Here is a 25,931-nt window from a genome sequence, read left to right on the forward strand (position 1 = left end):
TACAAGAGGAGGCTGACATTGGACGTCTCTGAAGAGTGAGGATGGAGGTGAAAAAGGGGGGAGGGGAGGAGAAAAGAGAGGGGTGGTGGTGGTGGATTGAGAGGAGTGGAGGATGGATGAGAGGAATGAACAAGGGATGAAAGAGTACAGAAGTGAAGGATGAAGAGGAGAGGAGAGGGGGAGAAGTGGAGTGGGGGATGAAGTATAGTCCTCCAAGACATTCCAGTCACAGGCCTTCTCAGGGGTGCCCTGGTGCCATAACGGGCAGACAAACTGCTGAACCATGGAACGCCTGAGGGCCCGGGGGCTGAGCGGGGCCTTACAAGAAACAGGGTCTCCCGGGAGGAGCAGGGGGCCAGAGGAGAGCTGTGCCAGTTAGAGCCTGGCGGGGCCTGCCATAAAGCTTTCTATGGTGGTGAATTAGGAAAGGGCGACAGGATGGAGTCTTGCATGTAAAGAGTCAAAACAAAAATATAGAAACACAAACTGGGGGTTTTGAAACTGCGCCTCAGGCAAGTAGAAAAGAGAGGGGGGGAGAGAGAAAGAGAGAGAATCTTGTGTCAAACACAAAAGGCATTTACCAAAGCTCGAACCAGACACGTATTTGGAACATTAAAAACACTGCAATCTGCTATCTGGCTCTGGACAGCAAATACCATCTTTTCTGATAGATACAAAGCAGAGACAGATCCTGATAAAGGAAATATTCAGGAGCTTCCAGTTGGCAATAGAAAAATAAAGAAGTTGTAACCAAAAAGAGAAGTGTGTACATAGTCATTGCATGTCTGGCGACAATGAGACAAATACGTCCTCCTCAATGAAAAAGCATCCCTCAATAAGAGACTAGCTTTACTAAAGATTAACTCATTTCTCAAAGTGAAAGAGAGAGAGAACGGGAAAGGCCAGTCTTTTGACCTTGATTTTAAGGATTTATTGTAACACGTCGGAGTCTATTGGACATTGTGGCCATCAGTCGGACCGGGGGTCTGTAGTGGGGGGGGGGGGGTGGGAGCTGTGAGTGGTCTCCAGCCAGACACAACCTTTTAAGGGTCCTCGCTGCCTCTACACAGAGCCAGCGACTGGCCTGCTAATACACCACGACATTCCAGTAATTGATATCAGGTATGTGAGAGCACAAAGAGCCAAGAGCGCTCCTTTCTTTCTTTTGCTCTTACGTGATTTATTTTAATGAAAGCAACATTAATAATGTCACTGGATACAGTATGCAACCAAAGTCAATTGCATGACATTATGAAGAAAAAAAAGAGGACCAAACTCTGGTGCCAGTTTTAATACATGAAACAAACGTGCGTTCTTCCGAGATGGCAAACGAGGGTAATTTGGGTTTTTACGAGGCTGATTCTGCAGTAAACACAGAGCGTTTCTATGCAGCCCTTGCAGTCCACAGATTCATTGTAATATTAATGCAGTTCGTTTCGATTTGGGCCTTTTGATGTTAACCAGACTACATTTGAAGTCCAGATATTGGAGAGGATTCCAAGCGTATACATCCTGTACAAAAACTCCTCTCTCTCTCTTTCTCTCTCTCTGTGTCCCTCCCTCTTTGCACATGTATCAAAGGCTCTAGATCAATCTGATTACTCAGGAGATTAAATAACAAGATGGACTCAATTATTCAGTATGTTCTGTACAGTAGGTTTCAAAGTTATAGAACAGAGCACTACCCATTTAGGAGTTTGATGAGAAACACTTGGTATTGTCCCTGCTGTGTGTTTGAACGGGCCATGTTCAGTGTCTGTTTCTTCAAGTCTCCTTCCTGGTAGATATTCTACACTGGTGCATTGTGGTACTCTGTCACAGAAAGCTCGCAATACCTTCTGTTCTGATGGGTTAAGGGATTGACGGATGATTGACCTTCAGTGACCTTTGACTACATTTGATGCAGGGGTCAGCTGGGGGTGAGATACTTACGTTTTCGTAGAGGGCCTGCAGCGTCTCCAGGTCCACCACAGTGTTGTCCAGGTTCATAATGGCTGGAGAGAGGGGGGAGAAAGATGGAGAAAAAAATGTTTAGAAAAAGAGAAATAGGGCGAGAAAAAGAGGGATGTTAATCAGAGGTTTCCAACAAGGAGTGACACGTCAGAGGTTAATAGAGTGTAACCACTGGTCATGAGGTGAAAGGCCAGCCCTCCTGAGCTCCTGGCCCCCCCGCACACCGCCATAAGGACACAACACGCCGTGGCGCCACTTGTCTTAAACCCCGCTCGCCGGCCAAGACGCCAGCGCCAACAAGGCGCCGACAAGACGCCAGCGAGCGTGATCAGGAGCCCTGAGAGCCGAGAGAAGGGGAGGAGGGAACCGTACCACCAACAGAAGGAGGGAGGGGGAGAGAGAGAGAGAAAGAAAGAAAGAGAGATGGTGGCCGGTACCAGCGACACCAAATAAGCTCATTGGTGTCCCACAGGCAGGTCTGCAGGGCTGGCTGGGCCTGCTTTAATCCCTCCCAGTATTAACCTCTCTGCTTGGCCCCTACTCCAGGTCAAACCCTCACCGTGTCAAGCCCACAGCTTTACAGCAGATTTGGACATATTTCTTTCCTATTCCCACAGGGTTCAGTGCCACCCACAGGATCCCCCCAATCCCATGTCACCCTCTCCCAAACTGCTTGTAGCAACCATCCCTTCCAGCCGACCAAGCTTGACACCACTAAGCAGCTTAATGGGGGTGTGATGAGTCTGGGGGCAATTAACTAGATTTGTCTCAGGTGGGGGTCCCTCCAGTCAAGACTGTCAGACTGGGACTACTCTTCTCCAGCACTTGAAAACTACAGATACCAAGCTACACACTCCCAGACCATTCATGTCATCATCATAGCCTATGCATGTCTATCTCTCTCAAAGCTTCATGTACAGGAACATGACAGTTGTCCAAACTGAGCAGCCCTGCAGAAACCTCTAGTCTGCCATGCTATTGTGTTGGAGCTTTCTCTTTGCTGTGGGCTGACACAGTCTCTGGAAACACTACACCTGGTTAGAGAGAAACACAAAACGCACACATGCGCACTCCAATACACACAGCTATGTCTGCATTCCAAAACAAAAACCTACATACACACACACGGCAACAAACTCACTTTTATACACACACACACAGGCGCTCACCTCCACGGAGGGTGGAAATATTTGCCTACCAACATTTAATCAGTCAGCAGCACATGGCCGCGCTGACGAGGGCGCTGATGAAAGCGCCCGCTACCTCGGGCCTGTCAGAGAACAAAGAGGCGGCGCCTGAATTCCCGCTGTCGCCTCTTTGTCTCGGCGGCCAGGGATCTGGCGCCTCCAACTGTAATCCTTTAAAAGTAAATGTTTGAACACAAACAGAGCTGAAGATGTGGATTGTTTAATCTAAGATATAGTGTTACATCGCAGGGCTTTCGGGTGCTGAGGACCACGGAGGGAGGAGGTAAGAGAGGTGGAGCTCGGCCGCCCATCGGTCTATCTGCATGTGTGTGCGGTGTGTGTGTGTGTGTGCGGTGTGTGGTGTGTGTGAGAGAGAGAGAGTCAACACTCCTCCAGTGAGGGTCAGGAGTGTTGATATGGGACAGGTTTGTCTGAGCGAGTGAGAAACTGCACCCAACGGACAAGAGCGTGTTACTGTGCTGCTACCGCCACGACACTGGTGAGGAAGGGAGAGCTGAGAGGTGTGCATGGCTCTGGGTGTGTAGACCTTCAGTATGGAGGTTTCCTTTACCCTAGGAACCAGCCAAGCAGGGCTAAAGGAGTGGTATTGTTTTCATTTGTGATCTGAGGCAGAGTAGCACGCACAAAACAATAAACAATTCTGGGTGAAATCCAGCCTTTTGTTTGAGCTCAGTGCTGATGAGCTACAGTTTTTTTTTTTGCATTGATGGTAGCAACGAAAAACATCTCAGCGCGAGGTGTGAAGTTGACAAGAGCCAGACACACACAGGCACATCAAACCAGCCTCGTTAACACTGCATCCAGCCGTGGTCCCAGCTCAAAGGATATCCATGTTTATCATTCCTCACTGTTTGAAACGAGACCTGTAGGAAACGGCATTAAGATATTACAGTATGTATACAGTCCATTCTACATAAGGAGTGTGTTGGTAAAATGACACTATCAACAATCACACAGAAATTAGTTATTTGGCTTTCTTTGGATTTATTCCCTGCATAACATGGAGGTATAGGAACAGCTCTACCACAGCGCCCTGCACACACACACACACACACACACACACACACTGAGACAGGCATACACCCCAGTAGTAACAGCCTCATTGGATTCCACAGAAAACTTCATTGGTCCAAGATGCTGAGACCAGCTGGAGTCCAAGTATTTGACAATCCAAGGTAAAATTGATACATTAAATAGTATATTATTTTGGGACTGAAATCTTAAATCAGTTGAAAAGTAGACGTGGACATTATTCCCATGTCAAATCAAGCAGGATTTCTGTATCTGGCAAGGTATTCCTGGTCTGATCACCAAAGACCAGAACATTGAGACAAAGCTGTGCTCAACACATATAACTAACCCTGTCTTTTGTACGCTCCTGCTTTACTTACTTTTTTTTTACAATACAGTGTGTGTGTGTGAGAGTGAGTAAGTGAGAGAGAGATAGACAGCAAGAAGGTGTGTGTTCAGCGCTTATGCGCTCGCACTTCAGCATGCGTGTGTCCTCATCCAACTCCTCTATGGAGTTGACCTCCTGGCAGGGCCAACAGATACCGCCAACGTTTTGAATGTACACACCGGCTGTAAATCAGCCCAGACGGGGGAGGATAGCTCTCCATCTCACTACATGTCCAGTCACAGATGCTGTATGGGACATGGGATATATGAGACACATGTAATCCTTTTACAGGTCAAACTCAATACATGACTAAAGGCAGGGAGCAGAACTCCCTTAGAACAGGGAGTAGTACAGAAGTACAGAACCACCACAGGGAGGGAAGCAGCCTGGGTTCTCATGTATGGGTTCTCACACCTGCATACAATCCTTTCTACAGGATGAATTTGACCTATTGTGGAGGCAATCTGGACAGCAAGGGTTCATCAGAGGCTGACTCTGACATGTAACCAAACCCTCTACCTAACGCTCAGGAAGGCAGCTGTAAGAGTTGATTCCCAACATCTAAAACCTCCTACAACTCAACATAACCTTTATTATTTTGAGGGGGGGGGGGGGGGGGTGGAGCAGGGAAACTTCAGAAAATCATATTTTATGATCTAGCCGCAGCTATGTGATAATGACTAAAAGTAGCTTATTTTCAAAAGGAAATTAATAGTGATATTTGCGAAGAGAACTCTTGCCTGTGTTCACAACTATGCTATTAGACGCCAGGCTAGCAATTCATATCCATGCAAATGTGCCAAGTCAGATTAACTGTTTAGAAAAGGAGATCTATGGAAGATGTGAACACTTACAGATTCCTGTAAATAACCACAGGCAATCTATCTGATCCCCTCTGTAGATGCGATAATCACAGAGTGCATCCATACCTCAGCCTAGGCCTCTGATTTAGGAGCCATACACAGACACACATCTAGAGGGCAAGAGTGCAGGGTTGATTTAGGGTATGCACCTTTCCTGACACCATTACAAATTCCCAAGATCATTTTACAGACTCACAAGGATGGGAGGTGGAGAGGGTCGGGGAGCTCAAACCTGGCAACCGCAGGCTAACACCAATCCAATGAGAACCAGGGAAAGCTGGATGTAGAATCTCCCTCCAATCCTGAGACTAGATGAGTCAGGTGGCTGAGCGGTTAGGGAAGCGGGCTAGTAATCTGAAGGTTGCCAGTTCGATTCCCGGCCGTGCCAAATGACGTTGTGTCCACTTCACCCTACTTGCCTCGGGGGGAATGTCCCTGTACTTACTGTAAGTCGCTCTGGATAAGAGCGTCTGCTAAATGACTAAATGTAAATGTAATGTAATGTAGATGTTTAACAAAGGAAAGGCCTGATCTTCGTGACAGAGCCCTTGCATATGCCTGGCCCGCTGGCATATAAACACATTGATTAGACGGAAATTAACGACAAATTCTTCTGGCACCGGTATAAAATATACAGCAACATTCCACCCCCATAGAGGCCTGATGGATTTGCAGAGCTAAAATAAACGGACGGAATATCTCTCTCTCCTTCACTTTCCCCCAGCAGTGTGAGAGGTCTCTCTCTCCTTCCCTTTCCCCCAGCAGTGTTTGAGGTGAACTAATGTCATCTACAGGGACGTCTCACAGCTAGTTCATCTGCAGAATCCAGTTTAGCAACTAGCTTAAACTGGCTTACAATAGCAGATCTCCGTTCTTAAATTATCATGTTGCGCCACACTGAACTAGATCTTCATATATGGGGATTATTTTATCCCCCCCACCGATCCAACCCACACCCCCCCTCTCATTCTATTCCCTGTCGTTGATAAGCGGGCATTTCTCTCTACCACACGATATATGGTTACCCCCGGTTACCACCACCACAAACAGATGGGAGACGATACATCCGTGTTGCAGTTGGTTCCCATTATGCTCCGAGCGGCCCGAGCTGAGGCTCTGAGCTGAGGCTCTGAGCTGAGGCTCTGAGCTGAGGCTCTGAGCTGAGGCTCTGAGCTGAGGCTCTGAGCTGAGGCTCTGAGCTGAGGCTCTGAGCTGAGGCAGGGCCGCATCATTGTTCACGTTTCCCTCTCTGACTGAGATCCATTTGCAGTTCTCCACAATACCACAAACGCCTGGCGCCAGCCTCGGCTCCTCACTACGCCGCTACCGCTCTGTGTGTGTGTGGGGGGGGGGGTGTAAGTCTGACAGGATGGAGTCCTGAACACTGACACCTTAATATGCTGACTGCCTTGCTAAAGATTTAGCAGGAACAAATGTGTCTCTCGCTTGATGAAAACATGTTGTGCCTGTGCATGTGTGTGTGTTTGTGTGGAGAATGGGGATAGTGGATAAGGAATTCCTGAGATTCTTGCTGGTTGAATTACATCAACCATCCAGACATATGTCCTGTATTGGGAGTTGTAGAAACCCAAAGAACACAAACCAAACAGTAATGTCTGTGACTCCGACACACAGCCAAACCTCAACACGTTGCTGTTGAGTGCTGTGGCGTTTTAGAGAAAAGCAGAAACCAACATTACTCATGCAAATGGCTGTCACTTTTGTCTTCACTGTTTATAATTCAAATGTGGCGACAAATAAATCCACGATTTGCCTTTCATGGCAGAGGAGATTTAACACTGAATGTAATGGATGCAAATCAGCAACTGTACTGCATCTTACAGTAAACTGCACTGGAGAGTAAGGGTGGAAAAGGTGGGGAGAGGGGGGGGGGGTTGAAAGTGAGACGGAGGAGGGCGAGATACGAAAGGGGGGGGGAGAGAGAGAGATACCAGCCAGGGACCTTTCCCAACCACAGAATGTCTGAAACCAAACAATCGTATCAACGACACAAACAACAACAACAACGACAATGGAACAGCGAGACTGGGTCAGTCAACGAGGACAAGGAAATACAAGGGAGGCTCTGACGCACACACAGACTATCTGAAGGAAACCCATTCAATACCGGCTCCTACTGGAAGCTGAGGAGAGCTCGGAGCTGGACTGAACGCATCAAGTCAGGACATCTATTTGAGGCACGCCAGCCTCGCCCTCACAGCCTCCCAGACTTCATAAACGGGGTCCCATGGTCCTCCTATGGAGGGTCTCTGGAGCGGTTTGAGGCCTGGCCCCTGGACTCACCGTGCTGGATGTCCTTCATATCCAGGTGCAGACTGGACATCAGGATGCCTACTGCCTGGGAACGCTTGTTGTTCAGCAGCTTCACCACCTGAAACACACAGGGAGAGATGGCTGATGAAGGCGCACACAACACACTGCATCTGTGATCAAACATGTTAGTATCATGCACTTCTGATCCTTGAATTTCTGCTGTTCTGTCTTTGTGCACTACTTGTACGCCACTTTGGGTAGAAGCGTCTGCTAGAAATCATTTATGCAAATATTAATAAAGCTGGTTACAAGAGCACATGCATCATTACATACTACATATCCTTACAGGGACAGTTCACCAAACATTCTAAAATTCATATTTTTCCTCTTACCTATAGTACTATGAATCCATCTAGATTGTTTAGGTGCCGAGTTTTAGAGATATTGGCCTTCTAAGATATGCTGGAGATAGATGGAACTCGGCTTGTGGTAATTAAAGCGTCCAAAAACGCATTGGATAAACTCACCAGCAATGTCTCCTTCCAAAAATCATGACCTGGTTACTCAAGATAAACCACAGAACTTCTTGAGAGCAGTTTCATGTAGGACGTTTGGTAGAAAGAAAATAGCTCCTACATGAAACTACTCACAACATATCTGTGGACTTTCTTGAGTAACCTGGTCATGATTTCTGGATAGAGACAGAGACACTTTTTTGGGCGCTTGGAGCACCACAAATATGTATTTTGGATTGTTGGCTGAAGCATCCCTTTAAACTATCACTTTATTTACATTATTGAGGCAATTTGGTCATAAGGGAGTAAAGGACTCACGTCAAGGTGAAGGAAGAGATGAAGGAGGGAGATAGTGGAATAGAGAGAAGGAAAGCAAAGACCAAAAAGAAAGAAAGAGAAAGAAACAAACTGACTGTCTAGTTCACATCCTCTGACTCCTGTCCCAGAAGTCAAGGGCAGTGATGGTCAATTGACTTTAAAAGCCTGCCATCCCAGTTAAGCAGTTACTCGCTCCTCTGACGTTTATAATCTCCTTGCGTTAAGTGTTCATTGGAAGCAGATGTGCTCATTGTGTACCTGGAGATGTAGTCTGTTAGCGAGCTCACTGCAGCAGCACTGGATAGACAAGAATTCCTTAAACTGACAATAAATGTGAAAGGCCGAGGAAAACGGCTCCAAGAATACTGCCTGGACTTGACTTGCAGCACACACACACACACATAAATCTGTCTGTGAACGTTTCCAATAGCTTGTCCCCTACAGCACCCTGGCACACAATTTCTTAATGAGGAAAACAAAAACAAAAGCAAAGTTGAAGAAAACAAGACGCGGCATTGGAAACATTGGAAAGACGCCTGTGCGTGATCATCCGAAAGGAGCAGGGTCCCATTCCTGACCAGCCTCAGCTGGTCCACACTCCTCTCCTGCACTGATTAGATAATTACTGAGGGGGAGGGGGGGGTTATGGTCCAAGCCCAGACCAGAGTCTGCTCTAGAGGGGAATATCAGGTCACTCAACCACAATACTGGAGAACCAAGGGTCTCCAGCCAGTCATGACTTTCTCTGTGCCTGCAGACACACACATGCACACGCAAACACACATGCTCACGCAGAGCTGCAGCAAAAACAAAACCCCATTCTCCGAACTTCGTGTCAAGATCTGTATCAACATGCTAGACAATGGTGCGTCATCAAGAGTGAGCCTTGACAAAGCTGGGTGGGCACCCATGTCTAGACAAACAGCGTGGAAGCACAAATGTGTTACTGACATTCTTAGAACTCTGGCATTCCCTTTAGCAGCCTCTAAGAGCTGCTAGGAATGAATTATATATCCTTACTTAAACACTTCCTATTGCCAACATGCCTTCTGCAATTTCAGTAAAGAAAACATGTTACTTCCTATGAAGAAAAATGTTTCTGGACAACTTCTGGTCGTTTGGAAGATTGGGGGAAAAAGAAGAAAAAATAAAAAAGATACCAATTATTTCAATCAGTTTGTGTCTGAGGTCATGTTTAAAGCAGGAACCACAGACTGACTGAGCTCTCAGTTCCTCTGAAACACATCAAAGGTGAGAGTTTTTTTCAACCTAACTATTTAGGAGGTCAATTGCTGAAACAAATAAAATTCCTAAAACACTTTTATTTGGCGACTCAAAATTGCCTCCAGATTTACAGCAAAAACACAACTTGGCAGAAAGTAATGTGATTTTGGGACAGCTATAATTCAAACAAGATAGATATGGTGGTTAGAAATTCTACAACTTAATAACATGAATAAAATATCTTTGTTGTTGATCAAATCATGGGTAAGAAATGTAAATAATTATAAAATGAAGCAGAAAGCGCTATACAGGAGCAATACACATTCTGCAGGAATGTAAGCCTGGAAAGAAACCATCCAATTCAGTAGATGTTCAATGAGATCTAATTGAACTAGAAAAAGACTAAGATAGAGAATGCGGGATAGAGAAAGAGACGACAGCTGCTTCGATTTGAGCCTTTAGCACCAGTGGTCGGGGAGCTAAGATCGGAGACAGAACGCTTCCGTATTGTGGTAAACAATGAAGCCACAGACGCCAAAACACCTTCCAACATCAAGCTGCCCTAACCTCAACTTGCTGCTTTCCTTCCTCGGCCTCAGTCAGCTCTGCCGACTCCTTCCCTGCGTCTGCCGACTCCTTCCCTGCCCAAAGTCTAGAACTTTGACACCTTGACAAGCACGCAGAGTCAACCTCATACAGGAGCTTCTGATGATGAGGAGGATGAGCGGAGGAGGAGGAGATGTACCTGTTTGGCTTTAGACTTGGTGATGGTGTCAGACAGGGGCTTTTTCTTCTCCTTGACAGCTGTTTTGGAGAACAGCTCCACAAACTCCTGGAAGTCCACGTCAGGCTCCTCGACCTTGTCCCACACCAGAGAGGAGCTCACCTCCCTGGGGAAAGACGGGGACATGGCAAGGTTTTACCTTTAGAAAATGCGGACATTCAGTAGCAAGCCAGATACATGTTTGATGTCTTTGAATTAAATACTGGTAATATTCAACTCTGGTGTCCTGAAACCAGCCCAGTCACAGTGACATTGTATAATGTAATAACATGCAACAACTATGTATGCTAGAATGGCATACATAGTATGTCAAAATATTTGTACTTCTTCATATTCAGCTGTATTCTGGTCCAGTACAAGGGCTTCATGGGCCTGGGAGGCTCAACCATGCCTTTCCGGGGGGGTTTCTCATGGGCCATTCCCAGGGCGTAAAGTCCCAGGGGCAGTGGAGGGGGCAGGGAGCCCAGCCCTCCAGACGTAGGGGGGAAACAGACTCCTGGAGGAGGTGGAGGTGGTGGGGGGGCTCCACAACCAGGAGGAGGAGGAGGAGGAGGGGGTCCCATCCCAGGTAGCGGTGGAGGGGGTGGGGGTCCTCCGCCTGGCAGAGGGGGCGGTGGTGGTGGTGCTGACATGCCTGGTAAGGGTGGAGGGGGTGGGGGCATGGACATACCAGGGAGTGGGGGTGGAGGTGGAGGAAGAGGCATAGCACCTCCTGGTAGGGGTGGGGGTGGTGGAGGGGCTATGGCCTGCCCTGGAAGTGGGGGAGGTGGCGGGGGAGGCGGGGGAGGAATGGGTAGGCCAGGGAGGGGTGGGGGAGGGGGAGGAGGGGGAGGTTGGGTACCACTCTGCTGCTGCTGTTGGCACGTACACACGAATCCCTGCCCCTGTTTGGGTGAGCCGGGCAGTTCAGAGGGGAAGCCGGCGGGGCCAGAGGGGGGAACAGCCACCCCATTCTGGGAGGGGAGGGGCGGAGGTGGAGGGGGGGGTGGGGCCATGGATGCTTGTGTCTGGTCCACTAAAGGCACTTTGAACCTAAAGCCCTCGTCCATGGGCGACGTCTGGACGGACTTGGCCTCCAGGCGACCCAGGAGAAGGCACAGTCCCTCGTCCGTCTGCAGGTCCACATCGCACACAGCCCTCAGCAGCCCCGCCTCCCCCCCGCACTCCTGGTCCCTGGTGGCAGTGCCGTCCTTGTCCAGCAGGGGGTACTGTTTCTCCAGCTCTGCAATCTTGGTCCTCAGGTCCTCAATGGTCTGCTCAAGCTGCTCGATGACGTTTACATGCTCCTCTTTCAGCTTCACCGTCTTGAACACCGACTCCTCCTGGCCATGTGAGAGAAAAGGAGAGAGAGAGGAGGAGAGAGAGAGCTACTAGGTGAATCTACACCGACAGTTGCAGTATGTAACGCTTGTACTGGATCCCACTTTTCAGGCAAATATATGAGAATGCTGCCCCCTGCTGACATAAGTTGTGATTAGCAGTCTGGATAATACATTATATTTTACATAACCTTTAGCATACGCTTTTATCCAAAGCGATGTACAAATGATGCATATAGAAAGTACTGAAGAAGATTAAAGATCAGAATCTCATAGTTCTACAGTATTCATGGTGGTCAGCGTCAAGGAACAGTCTGATCCCTGTGTGTTGGATCGGCAGGACGTGGTACTAACCTGCAGCTCTTTCTCCTGCTCCTTCTGTTGTCTCTTCAGACCCAAGATGGCTGTCTGGTGCTCTGTGGAAACAGGGAGGGGGAAACAAGATCAGGACAGGCAGACATGACCACAGAACTGAGGACGGGGGTGAACACTGCTGCACAGTCGCCTGATCTGGTAAAACAAGATCAATGTGGGACCAATACACAGTGATGACAGTTAATTTGGAAAATTGCACAAAAACAATAACCAAGCATGTTTTGGTCAGCTAGTGGTAGTCTGTGCGGCATCCGTAGCAGAGGGTAAGGGAAGTTAGGCAGTGGTGAGATTTGGGGATACATGATGGTGGGAATAATACCCCATCTCTGCTTGCCCAAGCCCTGACTCTTTCATTGTTGCCAGGCAACCTCTCCCCCTTTCAAACCATGCGGTAGAAGCAACAAAACAGCTACACACACGTAATTCGTAAGACATAAAAATACAGTGGTAACTACATAAACACATAGCACAAGTTCAAGTTAGTCATGCAAATCAAGTTATTACTCACCCTCTTCATCCTCTATAGGAAGCAAATGCATGAAGAAAGAAAGATTACATTTAGAAACAACATTCAGTACCTTTCTGACATTTGTCCAGGCCATGCTCGGTAGATTTCAAACAAGCTAGGGACCTTCCTCTAAACAAGCTCCTCTCAGACAGAACCCATCCTACTGTTCAAGCCAGAGTGTAAAAAAGGTGAGGTGTAGAGCAGGGCTGCATATATTAGCTTAATTCATTTCCCTTTCTCTTTCAACATCGGTGCATAAATCTTGCACAAAACAAAGCTGGGTCTCAAGTGCCTGGGTGGCTATACAGAAAGGTTAACCGAGAAGGAATAGAGCACATCAAATAAGACTGGAGAGGGGACGGAGAGATGGAGAAGTGAACTCACTGCAGAAAGGGGAAGGCTTTTCCAACACAGGGACCTTCTCAGTATGTCGTAGTCAATTCCTAAACTATAGTGGGTGCTACTTGTTTGATATACAGTGTGTGTGTGTGTGTGTGTGTGTGTGTGTGTGTGTGTGTGTGTGTGTGTGTGATGGGGGCGGTCACAATGCTGGCACTGCCTACCAGCCTCGGTGTACTTCAGGCCAGGCCGGTCCTCCCCTCCAGGTCTGGGCGGAGGCCACAGGGTCCTAATCTGCCCAGGGACGCGCCCTTCAATGTGCTCCATGGACTGGGGTGGCTGGCTCACTGCCGCCCAGGTGTACAGCTGGTCTTGCTGGGAGCGGGAGGAAACAGGGGTGGGTGAGTTAGGACCAGTAGAGGACATGAATATACACCAGACCAGTGAAGGGCACCTTTCAACTGTCAACTACATGGCTTGACTACTACAGTAAGAACCACATCAGCATCAGCATGAACCGGCACCAAGGTCTCGTGGTTGACTGTACTGCTGCTGTACATGGACGACGATCACACTTCATCACTCATACAGAGACGTCCCCATATACTAAACTGAGCCTCTAGAAATCCAATGCAACATAACCGATATTAGAATCCAGATAGCTGGATGAGGATGACTGCTAGCGGGATACACCGGCTTCAGCTGGCTAACCTGCAAGTGTTCAAACAGGCTACATTTCCGCCGCACGGTCTGTTTGAGTTTGAGCCAAGCCAGGTCCAGCCTCCTCTCCCTCTCCTCACCCCGGCTCTGCCCGCTGACTGTCAGCAGCTCGCGGACCAGCTCCGGCACCTGGGCCAGGACCAGGGACCTGCTGGCATCCCCACACACCACTGCAGAGAGGGGGCAGCTGACGGGCTCCGGGTTGCTCTCCGAGGCCGTGTCCCTGGCTCTCTCTGCATCGGTGCCCACATGCCTTTCGGGATCTGCCTCTCTGTCTGGGTCCGCGTGTCTCCTTCTGTCCGCATCGGTCTCCTTGTCCGACGCACTCTCCATGTTGCGGTCAGTTTCAGGGTCGTAAATCACATGCGCTGTATTTCATGGTGTAGCTGTGTCTCTGGTAGCGGCCGGATCGGCGTTCGATGGTGCTCCCTGAAGAATGTGACGATCCTTAACGAACCAGGATGAATACAGAACGAGGTAGTGAGTCAGCATTTTTCCCGGGAAATGATATCCAGACCGTGTTGTGGCGGTACAGTAGGTTGTGTTCCTTTCTCGCAGGTGTCGCCCGCCCTTGCATTGCTCCCTCTCCTCTCAGCTCCAGAGAGCGTCCGCCTCTTCTCCTCTCTCCACCTGTCCTCGATCCTGATGATCCAGACTCTTCCTCTGCTGTAGATCTGCCGTGGCTGACATCCTCCCCGTCCTCGGCCGCTCATCTGGCCGCCGTAGCCACGACAACCCTGTCCCGTCCCGCCGGTCTCCCTCTCCCCCCTCTCTCCCTCCCGCATGGTTTCCTGCTTGCCTTGCAGCTTTTTCTAGGCTGCAGACCAGCCTGGCTGCGGCTTGCAGTCAGATCAGGTTCTCAGTGACGATGCTCCACGTGCAGGGTGGAGGAGAAAGGGAAGGTGGGAGGGAAAGATGGGAGGATGCAGTGAATGGGGGGGAGGGGGGGGGGGGCGAGAGGGTGAGGAGGGGTAACGGGAAAGGAGGGGATGGAGGGCATGGAGGAAAAGTGGCAAAGGATGACTTAATGAATTCAGGTCAATGCCTGGCGAAGCTATCCAGTCACGTTCTCAGTGAGTCTGTGGTCCAAAACACGTTCACAAAGTCACACTTCATGCAGGAGCGCTGGCAGCAGAGCTCTGGTCCCCAGACACTGCTACTGCACAGTGACACTGCGTCCTCATGTATTAATATGATCCAGCCTGAGCCGAGCCAGACACACTGCTGAGCAGGCTCAGATCCAGAAGGAATCGCATGAGGGGGCATTTGGTTTCCACAAGGGGGCATTTTGTATTTAGCTCTCTTATAGAAACGTATCGCTAACGTATTGCTTTCAAAAGGTTGAAAAATTATTTGTGAAAACAAGTTTAGATAAAAAAGTATGTTATGGATGAGACTGAAGGAGCAAACTGAGCATCCCACCTGAGTCATGTCAGTCCTGGCTGTACCAGGCGGCAGGCCTGTATTAAACCCTCAACTCAACAAGATAAAACACATGTTATCCTAAAGGAGACCGATTGTTCCTACACTGTACAGCTGGTATTTGTGGGGTCCAAGCCGAGATTCAATTTAACGGCCTCATGCATATCAAGGGCTGTGAAACTGAGAACATTTGTCTTCAATTTGGAGTTGGGTCGACTGTGGTCGGGTCGTGGTAACCATCAACGCTTCTCTATGATCTGGTTTCTAGCAGCATGAAATCCAGAGATGGAATCAAGCACATGGCGTAGCAGTAGTCTCATGGTTCTGACCCTGAACATGAAGAAACCCCCATCTGGGTTTAACAACCCTGCAGGCTAGCAAAGACTAGCTGTTTAAGTAAAGGTAGCACTGTAACTGTCAGGATTCTACAGCAAATAAATGTGCTTTGTTGACTGTATGTTGTGTACAAGTCTCAATGGACTGTGCAATGAAATATAAAAAGTTCCACAGCTGAAAGCATGAAGCTCTACTCACGTCAAACTTGGAGACGATGTGGGGGGTGCTGCCCCCTAGCTGCTCCCGGAAGCAGTCGGAGAAGGGCAGGAGGAGGCCCATGGCCAGGATGCGGGAGCACAGACGCTCTGCCTCCTCCGGAGGGCCGGACTCGTGCTGCATGAACAGCTTCTCCAGCAGGGTGCGCCCTGGAGTCACAGAGAGGGGAGACGGGAGGGGAACAGGGAAGAGCATCATCACCCTTGCTGTTGTTCAGCCTGTCCTAAGCAGCTCTGGAGGACACTCTGGAAACAGAGGGAGGGGAAAGGGGGACAGACATCCCAGTAACACTGGCTCTCTTTCTTCAGCACCACTGGAGACCCAGTGGCATCACAGTACGTTACTGTGATGTCCCCACTCACTGCTGGGTGCACTCTGGAGGCACCTGACATAGATCCAGCGCATACAGTAAACTGGATTTGGCTTTCAATAGATAAAAGGATATCAACTTGGTTAAGTGTCCAGAAGTGTAGGGCAACAATACAGGCACAGTAGAATGGAACAGGTAGATAATGAGGATTCTGCCTTCTTGCTCTCTTGAGACACAGTGAGGCTAAGATGTTATTGATCCACTACTGTTCATAAAGTACACTGACCAGTACAGTACTGTATGTCTCTTTTAGTCAGGTTCACAGGATTTCTGGAACCAATACTGTGACAACACCTCTTAAAATATGCTTACAACAAGTCGAAACTGTGTCTATTTATGGATCTGTCAACGTCATGCATTCTCTGTGTGTGTGTGTGTGTGTGGATTCTTGAAACCCAGTGATAGACCCAGCCCTAAAGACTCAGTATTGAGTGCACAGCAGTTGGTGCATTTTCTCCCCTCTTAAACCACAGTGGTGACTGATGAGTCACAGGCGCTTCTGTCCCTGCCTTTCCTTTCCCCCCTCATCCTCCCATCCAGCCACCCTCTCCTCTCTCCCTCCCAGCCTCTCATCCTCCCATCCAGCCACCCTCTCCTCTCTCCCTCCCAGCCTCTCATCCTCCCATCCAGCCACCCTCTCCTCTCTCCCTCCCAGCCTCTCATCCTCCCATCCAGCCACCCTCTCCTCCACCCCCCCCCCCCCCCCCCCGCCTCCAGATCCTCTCTCGTCCTCCATCCTCTCCTCCATGGCCCGTCACAGTGACAGATGGTGTAATGTAACTTGAAGGTGATGCAGCAAACACCTTAATATAAACCTGTATGAACAGTTAAGTATTACTTCTGAGCACCCCTGCCAGCTCAGAAACAGCCACTTCAGATTGCCACCAGCAGACACACTGTAGTGGAAAGGACAGCTAAAGAAATAATATTCATGCTTGTATGATGAATGGCTGTGTCAAGTGCTTAGTACAAGTAGAATACTGACTATGGCAGTATTTCGTTTTATGAAGCAATGCTGAAGAACATCAACAGTCTACCACCCTCATATTAACACATTCGATTTTGGAGGGATACATTTAGACAACTGAACAACACAAATCATGAGGGACAATGTTGTGCATCGCTAAGAAAACAAATCACTTTACCAAATTGAATGGTCACACGTAACCGTTCAATTCACTTATCGCTGAGATAGAGAGAACCAATCAATGGCCAGTATCTGCTCTAGTTAAGCCCTCGCCTGTGTCATGTCACAGTGCTGTCTGGCCCTTGGTACAGTTGAGCTGAAGAGCAAACCCGCTAATTCAATTAGCATCGCTCCATTGGATTCATTAGTCAATATTAGCATGGCAGGGCTGACTGAGGCCTGGCCTAGAAACTTCACTACAAGTTGTCCACACCCCTGATGACAAGGGGGTTCAGGTTGACAGGAGAGGAGTGAAGGGGAGAGGAGGGGATGAAAGCATTGGTTTCCACGGTGATGCCAGACTCGAGGTGAGTGAGTCATTATGGGATTCAAGGAAAATATTTTAGAGCAACTCTACTTGTGTGGACTCGAGTGAATGTATTTTCATCTGGCCAATAAGAACTCTGCCTATTTACATATCTACATATATACAAAAAAATTGTCCTACTAAATAACACTCTGGAACACAATAATCTCAATGGGAAAACTCATGCGAGCAGGGACACAGAGTAACCAGTAGTCCTAACTGGAGGGAATTTGGATGGAAGACTTGTACCCGTGGCACTTAATTTCATGTAAAAAAATGATTGGATGTGATGTACTGTATGACTGCATTTGATAAAAGGAAATAAAGAGAAGAGAATAAAGAGAAAAAAAGAAAAAAAAAAGCACAACACTGTGAAGCAGGGCCCATGTGAGTGTGTTTCTGTCATTGTGTCTAAGAGCCTCATTACTACAGTATTGATGTGTTTCTGGGTCTGTCACCCCTCCCCCACACACACACTGCTAATAACATTTAGTCATTTAGCAGACGCTCTTATCCAGAGCGACTTACAGTAAGTACAGGGACATTCCCCCGAGGCAAGTAAGGTGAAGTGCCTTGCCCAAGGACACAACGTCAGTTGGCATGACTGGGAATCGAACTGGCAACCTTCGGATTACTAGCCCGACTCCCTCACCGCTCAGCCAACTGACTCCCTAATAAGCAGGTTTCCATGACACCAGCTGTGTCTGAGTGCATGTGCATGTGTATAGAATATACACATGAACGCACAGACTCTATATTTTTTGTCTGAAATCAAGAATAAAGCAACCACTGGTCAACGACCAGAAAAGTAATCACTACCCAAAGATGTTCTTCATCATCCCCCATACCTGTATGGTGGTTTAGAGCATCTAAAATATTAACATCCCTCCACCTCCCTGGCCGTTGCCATGGAGGGGAGGGGTGAAGAGAGGGGGGGGGGGGCTATGTCAGGAAGCATTGAGGGAGCTAGCGGTCTACTGGGCATGCTCACAAATACAGCCATCTGGTAGAGGAGATTGGATAGAGACCAGACCTGATTACAGGCCTTCACTCTGTTCTGTCTGTCAGTGTGTGTCTATGTGGGCTTGTACGACTGCATCTAAATCTTCACAAGTCCTACAGGACAAACACAGCTGCTTATAAACACAGGTGACTCCTTTTTGCTACACTACTCCTGCCTTCTGGGAATAGCAGGTAGTGTCCACGAGGTGTCCGTACAGCAGGCAGGGCTTGTGTACAGTACAGTACTCTATTAATAACCCAGCCTCCCGCTCAAGGATGAGTCTCCAGGCAGACCACAGAGGACGGACACAGCTCTGAGCTCTAATGTAGACACACAAATACGCGCACAGGCGTGCAAGCACATGCACATTCGAGTGCTGAGCAAAACAAAAGCGGTTGAGACCCTGCATCTCCAGAACAACAACAGTGACAGCATCTGAGCTAACTGTCCGTGGAACAAACGTGAAAAGAAGTGACCAAATCCCTCTCTCTCCGTTTCCCTCCTCCTCTCTGCTTCTTTTCCCTCTCTCTACTGCTTTCACAGTCGGGCCTGTAGGAGGAACTGCTATGTCATTTCAAGGAAGAGAGAGAGACAGAGGGAGAAAAAAAAATTGGGAGAGACAAAGGTTTCTGTCTTTCTCAGCCAGCTAGCTGTCCCTAGGCTTCAATGGGCACTGCTGTGTGTTTATGCAAAACATGTCAGGAAATGAACACTGACTGTCAAGAACTACACAAACACTAGCTATATATCCAACCCTCCTAGTAATCCTCCAGTTCAACTAGGAAGGCTGATGCAGGTGGTGTGTGTTGTTGTGGACTTGTTGGCTACGTAGAGGAAATGTTGAGATTTCTGATTTATAGGACTGGGAGCACTGTCTCAAAGCAGACCATCCAGTTCTGTTTCTGTAGCTGGTTAAGAAAACCACCGCTGTTTTATTAATATGGATGAGCTGACTGGCAAACCTAGACGTGAGAGCGAGACAGTAAAAGAGAAACAGACTGAGAGAGTGTGAAAGGGAGAGATTAAGTCTGTTTTCACTCTCTATGCGATAGCACGCAAGAAAGCACGGTGAGGGCACAGAGATGTCTAATGTCTGCCAGGCTTGCTGTGGTGGCGGTGAGGGGGCGGGGGGGGGGGGGGGGGGTGAGGGGGGGGGGGTGTATGTGCATAGCTTATTGAAATGTTTCAGTACACTGCTAGCTTTGAGGTGATTCTGTCACTGAGATAACACAGTGACGACTGCCACTGTTATCTGTACACGGTACAGTGTGGAGTCTTATGATCCTTTTTGCAGCCTGCCTCTGTGTTCAGGGTTTACTTGGTTGTCTAAATCAGTAAGAAATACAAGGCCCTTACAAAACGGAGGAGTTTTATAACCTAGACATTTAGTCATTTTAGACCCAATGTCCCTGACCCATTGTTTAGCATCGGATGCCCTGTTCATGCAGTACCCTCTACAGCCCAAGGTGAGGATCTGTTATGATCCAGAGCTCGTCCACTCACCAGTGAAGACGTCCTGGAAGCTGCCGGTGGATAACTGTCCACAGGAGGACCTCCGCGTGGCACAGAGGGGCTGGCTGCCCCCTCTCAGCCTGTCCTCCGAGCCCCCGTACCCCAGGTAGGCCCCCTCGCCCTCCTCCTCCCCCGGACGCAGCCTCTCCAGGTCCTCGGTCCAGTCGGCGGAGCGGCTGAGCGGCCCGGTGATGCTGTGGGAGCGCTGCCTCCGCAGGCGCCGCTGCTCGGCCCGGTGGTGACCCAGCTCATAGTAGCGCCGGTGGAAGAGCGGGCTCTGGGTCGGCGAGGCGCCCGGGGAGAAGCTGGTGGAGCTGAGCTGGCGCGTGGTGGTCTTGATGTAGGAGGGGAAGATGGGAGGGTAGGGCTTGACCGTGGGGCTTCCCCCGCCGCCGCCCCCACCCCCACCCCCGCCCGCCAGGCTGGACTTGAGCAGGCGCGTGGCCAGAGGGCTCTCCTGGAGCGTCCACTGGGAGAAGGACACGCTGCTCTTCCTCCGCTCCACGGTCGGGGCGTCCTCGGGGAGGGGCTCCGAGGAGCTGATGCACTCCAGGGACTCGACGCTTGTGCCGCCCCCCAGACAGACCCCCTCCTCGGAGGCTTGGTGGGAACTCAGCCCCCCCTCGCTGAGATCCCCCTGGAACTCGTGGCTCCTGCTGTGGTCGCTATGGCTGTCTGCAGACAGAGAGGGCTTGTCTGGGTACAGGCCGTTCTCCTCCTCATCACCTTCCTCCACCTCATCACCTTCCTCCACCTCTTCCTCCACCTCAACCTCTTCCTCCACCTCTTCCTCCACCACTTCCTCTACTTCCTCTACTTCCTCTACTTCCTCTACTTCCTCTACTTCCTCTACTTCCTCCAATTCCTCAGGGGGCTCCACAGCACTCTCAAACGAGGCGGTGAGATCCATGAAGCTGTTAGCGCTGGTTGTCTTGGCAACCAGGCCTCCCACCCCCCTATCCGTCTCTGGGGCAGTAGTGAAGGGGAGAAGAGGGAGGGGAGTGAGATGAGCAGCATGCTGGTCCTTTGTCCCCGCGGCAACAGCACAAAGGGCTGCTTGAGCCTCGGGCTCCTCTAGCTCCCTCCGCTCCCCGTTTAGCTGTGCTACAGCGGCAGCATGCTCCCTCTCCTCCTCCTCCTCCTTCTTCTCCTCCTTCTCCTCCTCCTCTCTCTCCCTCTCCCTCTCCTCAGCTTCATTCACGGAACTAAGCAGGCCTGAAAGCAGGCCATTCTGTGTCTTGGGGGCAGAGGCAGACAGAGAGTCAGCCGGGGGTCCAGACACACACACGGACCCCTTCTGGAGCTGGGTCTCTCTCTCTGGCTCAGGGGGGGTGGGAGTGGTGGTGTCACAGCTCTGCTTCCTCCTCACTCCTCCTCCATTGCCCCCCCAGCCTCCCAGTCCCTCAGCCCCTGAGATGAGCCCCCCCTGCTGCAGCCTGATAGCCTGCTGGATGTCTGCTAGCAGGTCCTCCTGCTCCGCCGCCGAGTGGAAGCTGTAGATGTCCGTGTCCGACCCTGAGCTGGCCCGCGGCCCTTCCTCTCCGGGGCTTTTCGCCGTGGTGGCGCCTGCCTTCCCGCTCTCTCCCCGGGCCGCGGTGACCCGGCCGCTGCCGTGCTCCACCGCCTCCGTGTCCGAATGGCCCAGCTCGTCCGCTGAGAGGTCTGGGGTCTTGCACAGGGAGTGAGCGCTGTCCAGCTCGTCCTGCTGGGACACCAGAACGTCCTCCCTGGACCCCCCCATGGAGCCCCCTCCCTTCCCCTTGGACTGGTTCTTCCGCTTACGAATGGAGAACACGGACGACTTGGACTCGGATTTGTTTTTCTTCTTGGTCCCTCCGTCCCCTCCTCCTCTGCCGTGCCTGCCGTGGGATTTCTTCCCCGCTCCTCCTCCTCCCTTCTTTGTGCTCTCCGCCTCGCGGAGCCCCGGAGCGTCGTCCGCGGCAACGGTGTTTCCATCCCCCGCTGCCGCGGCCTTCCTCTGCTTCGCCTCTTGGTTCCCCATGATGCTTCTCCACCTCCGGCAGCACCCCCGCTTGCCTCTCAGGCCATGCCTGGGACAGATGCTCCAGTGTGGGCCTCGTCTGCTTCCTGCTCCCTGCTGCTGCTGGTGGTGGTTGTTGTTGTGCTGAACAGAGAGTCCTCCGTTATGCTGGCTTTCCGGTGACGATGGCAGCAGCGCTGATGTTGACAATGATGCAGCGGAGACGTTCAACGACGATAGCAACCGCGCCTGCACGCTCTCTCTCCTCCTCCTCCTCCTGCTGCTTTTGCTCTCTCTCCGTGACTGCCCCTCTGCGTCAGTGTCTCTCTCTCTCTGCTCTGCTGGCTCGGCCCCCCGTCTGCATAATAGGCTGACGCAGACGCGTCCCTCCGGGGCATGCTCAGCAGAGCTCTCTGCCTGGCTGCTCAGTGCGCCTGCGCAGGGCTGGGAGAGGGGATGGGGCTGGGGCAGGCAGGGCTGGGAGAGGGGATGGGGCAGGCAGGGCTGGGAGAGGGGATGGGGCAGGCAGGGCTGGGAGAGGGGATGGGGCTGAAGCAGGCTGGGCTGGGAGAGGGGATGGGGCTGGAGCAGGCAGGGCTGGGAGAGGGGATGGGGCTGGGGCAGGCAGGGCTGGGAGAGGGGATGGGGCTGGAGCAGGCTGGGCTGGGAGAGGGGATGGGGCTGGGGCAGGCAGGGCTGGGAGAGGGGATGGGGCTGGAGCAGGCAGGGCTGGGAGAGGGGATGGGGCTGGAGCAGGCAGGACTGGGAGAGAGGATGGTGATGGAGCTGGAGCAGGGAATGGTGCTGGATATGATGATTTGGCCACAGCTCATGTAGCAGTGTCTGGGTCTGAAACTGGGTTTGATATCTCTCATCTCTATGGTTGTCATGTAGCTGTTGGCAGAGGAAGTAAGGCTGAAGGGAGGAGAGGCTGATGAAAGTCCTCTTCCTGTTTAGGTCCCTGTTCAGACAGCCCCAACTGGCCAGAGCCCCAGGCTCAACCCTGAAAGGCGCTCTGACAATGCTCTCCAGGACAGCATGCACCTGGCTATCCAATGTGTGGATGGTCTGCATCCTCTACTCCAGAACCAGGACCCAGTCAAGGGAAACTCTGAACTGAAAACAAAATGTCTTCAGCGGAAGGGAAATATGCAATTTACTTGAAGAGAAATGATAGTAAAATAACTATTTTGTTGCTCTGTATTGCTTAGTTCAGACAGAAGGCAATATCCTAACACCCTGACTGGATTATGGACAAGCACATCCAATTCTTTATAACAAACATCATTTGGTCATTTCAATATATTTTGTGATTCATCCATGCACAAAATGGGTACAAGGTATTTTCCATTTCTCTTTTTTTCTATTACTCCTACCAAATCTTAAACCGTCCAATTTAGGATGTGATTCACAGATGCACGACATATGGAAATAGGGTCTCCAAAGATTTCACTAAGAGGCTTTATGTGTTAATCCAACACATTTCCTCACGAAATCATGGAGTAGTCATCCTAGGTTTCTGTTAGGAACAGGTCTCATCGTGATAGCCTATGCCTCACAACTGTGCCTTTTTTTACCGTTTTAAGGAGTGTCGGTTTATTGCTGGATTTTTTTCAAGACGTAATGAATGAATCAGGAACCGTTCATTTGTTGGCGATTTCTCAGAAATGTGTAAAGATGTGTTTATTCACAATAAATGAGTACATTGTTTCAATACTCACTTTCCGCTCTTTGAAGTTTGCATCCAACAATTCTACACCATAGTCCAGCCGTCACGAATATTGATTTAGGTGGATTCGTCTCACCTGCGTAAATTTGACAGCTTGATTGAGTCAAGGACAACAACCTGGCCATCACTGGCAGCATTAATTTAGACTCGAATAATGACTCAAATAATGTAAATCTTTATGGTTAGTTATACATACGTTACTGTGTCAATCTCAAAATAAAGTTGAGAGCAAAATGAAAGGCTGGGTGATTATCCTAAACATATACAATACTGCTCTCTAGTGGCTGCTTGGTAGAATGCATATTGAGCGTTCCCGTCTTTTTCTTCTTCTTCTTTGGATTCTGGTTGGCGGACCGCATCCAACAGTGAGGTGCATACACTGCCACCATACGCGCCGATGCCGTGGGTGCTCCGGAGCTCGAGCACCCATGGAAAGTACTGAGCACCCACGTGTGCAAGACTGCCAGTAGGCTACATTAATTTAAAATTAAACATTTAAAGGGCATGCGTCCGTGAGCACCCACGGAGGAAATCATAAATCGGCACCTATGACTGCCACCAACTGTGCTGCTGGAGTGGGAGGCCAGTCACGGCCGACCAGCATCATTACTCCTCCACAACCCAGTGTCCTTGAGAAACCCAACTGATACCCTCAACACCCAGTCCCTCCACACCACTAAATTCCCATCCCTGTCCAACATTTCTGACCTTCTCACAGAACCTTTCCCTGCTTACCCATGTCTATCATTCACTCACAAGTGTGTGTGTGTGTGTGTGTGTGTGTGTGTGTGTGTGTGTGTGTGTGTGTGTGTGTGTGTGTGTGTGTGTGTGTGTGTGTGTGTGTGTGTGTGTGTGTGTGTGTGTGTGTGTGTGTGTGTGTGTGTGTGTGTAGACCCACAGAATAGGAATAATCTTAAACTTCACAGTATGAAACTTTATTATCCGTGATACATGGTACATCGAAAATAAATCAATTGGTTTGTCACCACTATGTGCCTTCAAAAGTGAATGGAAAATGAAGATAGAAAAAGCGACATACTGTATACTGAACATGCACTTAGTGTTTAATGTGATGAAATCAAGAAAAAAAGAAATATGTATATATATACTAAATCTACACATAATTAGGTCTAGCTGAGTAACACATGTCAGTAACATCAATCCAAAAAATTCTGTAACTGACATTAACTTTGTCTGAAAGGATCTGACGAATTCTGGTGTAAAATGTAAGTGTTGAAGTGAACTTTGAACATCCAATACAATATAACGTGTCAAAGTAAACAAAACTTCTGGGTGATCTCAAACCCCATGTTGGGTGACACCAGTTACTATATTTAACAGTCATGTCACCTTGAGTTAAACACCACACATTTACCTGTACATAGTAATACTATACAGTTGTGTATTTCATCTACTCAACTCAATATTTCTACACACCTGCCTAGTCTTCCTATACTTCTTTCTACAAGAGGAACCCCACGTGTTCCTAGATCTAGAGAAATGAGCAGAGAAACACAAAATACATCAATTAAACATAAACATTAACTTCCCTCACATCAATGGAAAACCGTCTAGTTTGGTTCTGGCACTGATATAATAAAACTGTCATTGAGCAACTGTGTGGTAGGAAAGCACTGTCCTTTGGTCTGTGACTGGTGGTGGTGTGGCTTCTTTACCACTCGGTGGAGCTGTTCCCTCACATCAAATCTCTCCAAACCATTCCTGACATTAAGGGGACACCCGTTTTGTAAGCAGTTACTGTCATAGACAAATTACTTGAAATATTAGTTGTATGAAATCCCCAAAAGATACTTATGAATAATTAAATACGATTGAACCATAGTCAATATCTTAATGGTAAAAATATATTCAATGATCTACATTTTTACTTTATTGCAATTTAACTGATCCATTAAAACACATGAGAAAATCTCAAGGACGCATTTTGGATTTACAAAGTAATATGACAATCATTGTATATAAACATAAAACTTCATACATAAACATCTATTTATGATTATCCACACTTGTTTTCCCACATAAATATCACCTGATACAGTCAATGTACTA

The 25,931-nt window shown here is 49.3% G+C and overlaps 1 protein-coding gene across 1 annotated transcript in view; it reads right to left on the bottom strand.

Annotated features, from left to right (window-relative positions):
* Positions 1-22,178, bottom strand: part of fmn2b (formin 2b) — a 41,774-nt gene extending 19,596 nt beyond the window's left edge. The window contains exons 1-10 of the mRNA XM_067245219.1: positions 20,143-22,178; positions 15,756-15,922; positions 13,304-13,454; positions 12,741-12,752; positions 12,212-12,273; positions 11,555-11,860; positions 10,863-11,491; positions 10,500-10,644; positions 7,728-7,815; positions 1,933-1,994 (exon numbers count right to left, since the gene is read on the bottom strand). Coding sequence (XP_067101320.1) covers positions 1,933-1,994; positions 7,728-7,815; positions 10,500-10,644; positions 10,863-11,491; positions 11,555-11,860; positions 12,212-12,273; positions 12,741-12,752; positions 13,304-13,454; positions 15,756-15,922; positions 20,143-22,153 — 3,633 coding nt within the window. The 5' untranslated portion in view covers positions 22,154-22,178. The remainder of the gene's footprint in view (positions 1-1,932; positions 1,995-7,727; positions 7,816-10,499; positions 10,645-10,862; positions 11,492-11,554; positions 11,861-12,211; positions 12,274-12,740; positions 12,753-13,303; positions 13,455-15,755; positions 15,923-20,142) is intronic.
* Positions 22,179-25,931: the final 3,753 nt, after the last annotated feature.

This window comes from Osmerus mordax, chromosome 10, assembly GCF_038355195.1.
Source record: "Osmerus mordax isolate fOsmMor3 chromosome 10, fOsmMor3.pri, whole genome shotgun sequence".
NCBI classification, from domain to species: domain Eukaryota; kingdom Metazoa; phylum Chordata; class Actinopteri; order Osmeriformes; family Osmeridae; genus Osmerus; species Osmerus mordax.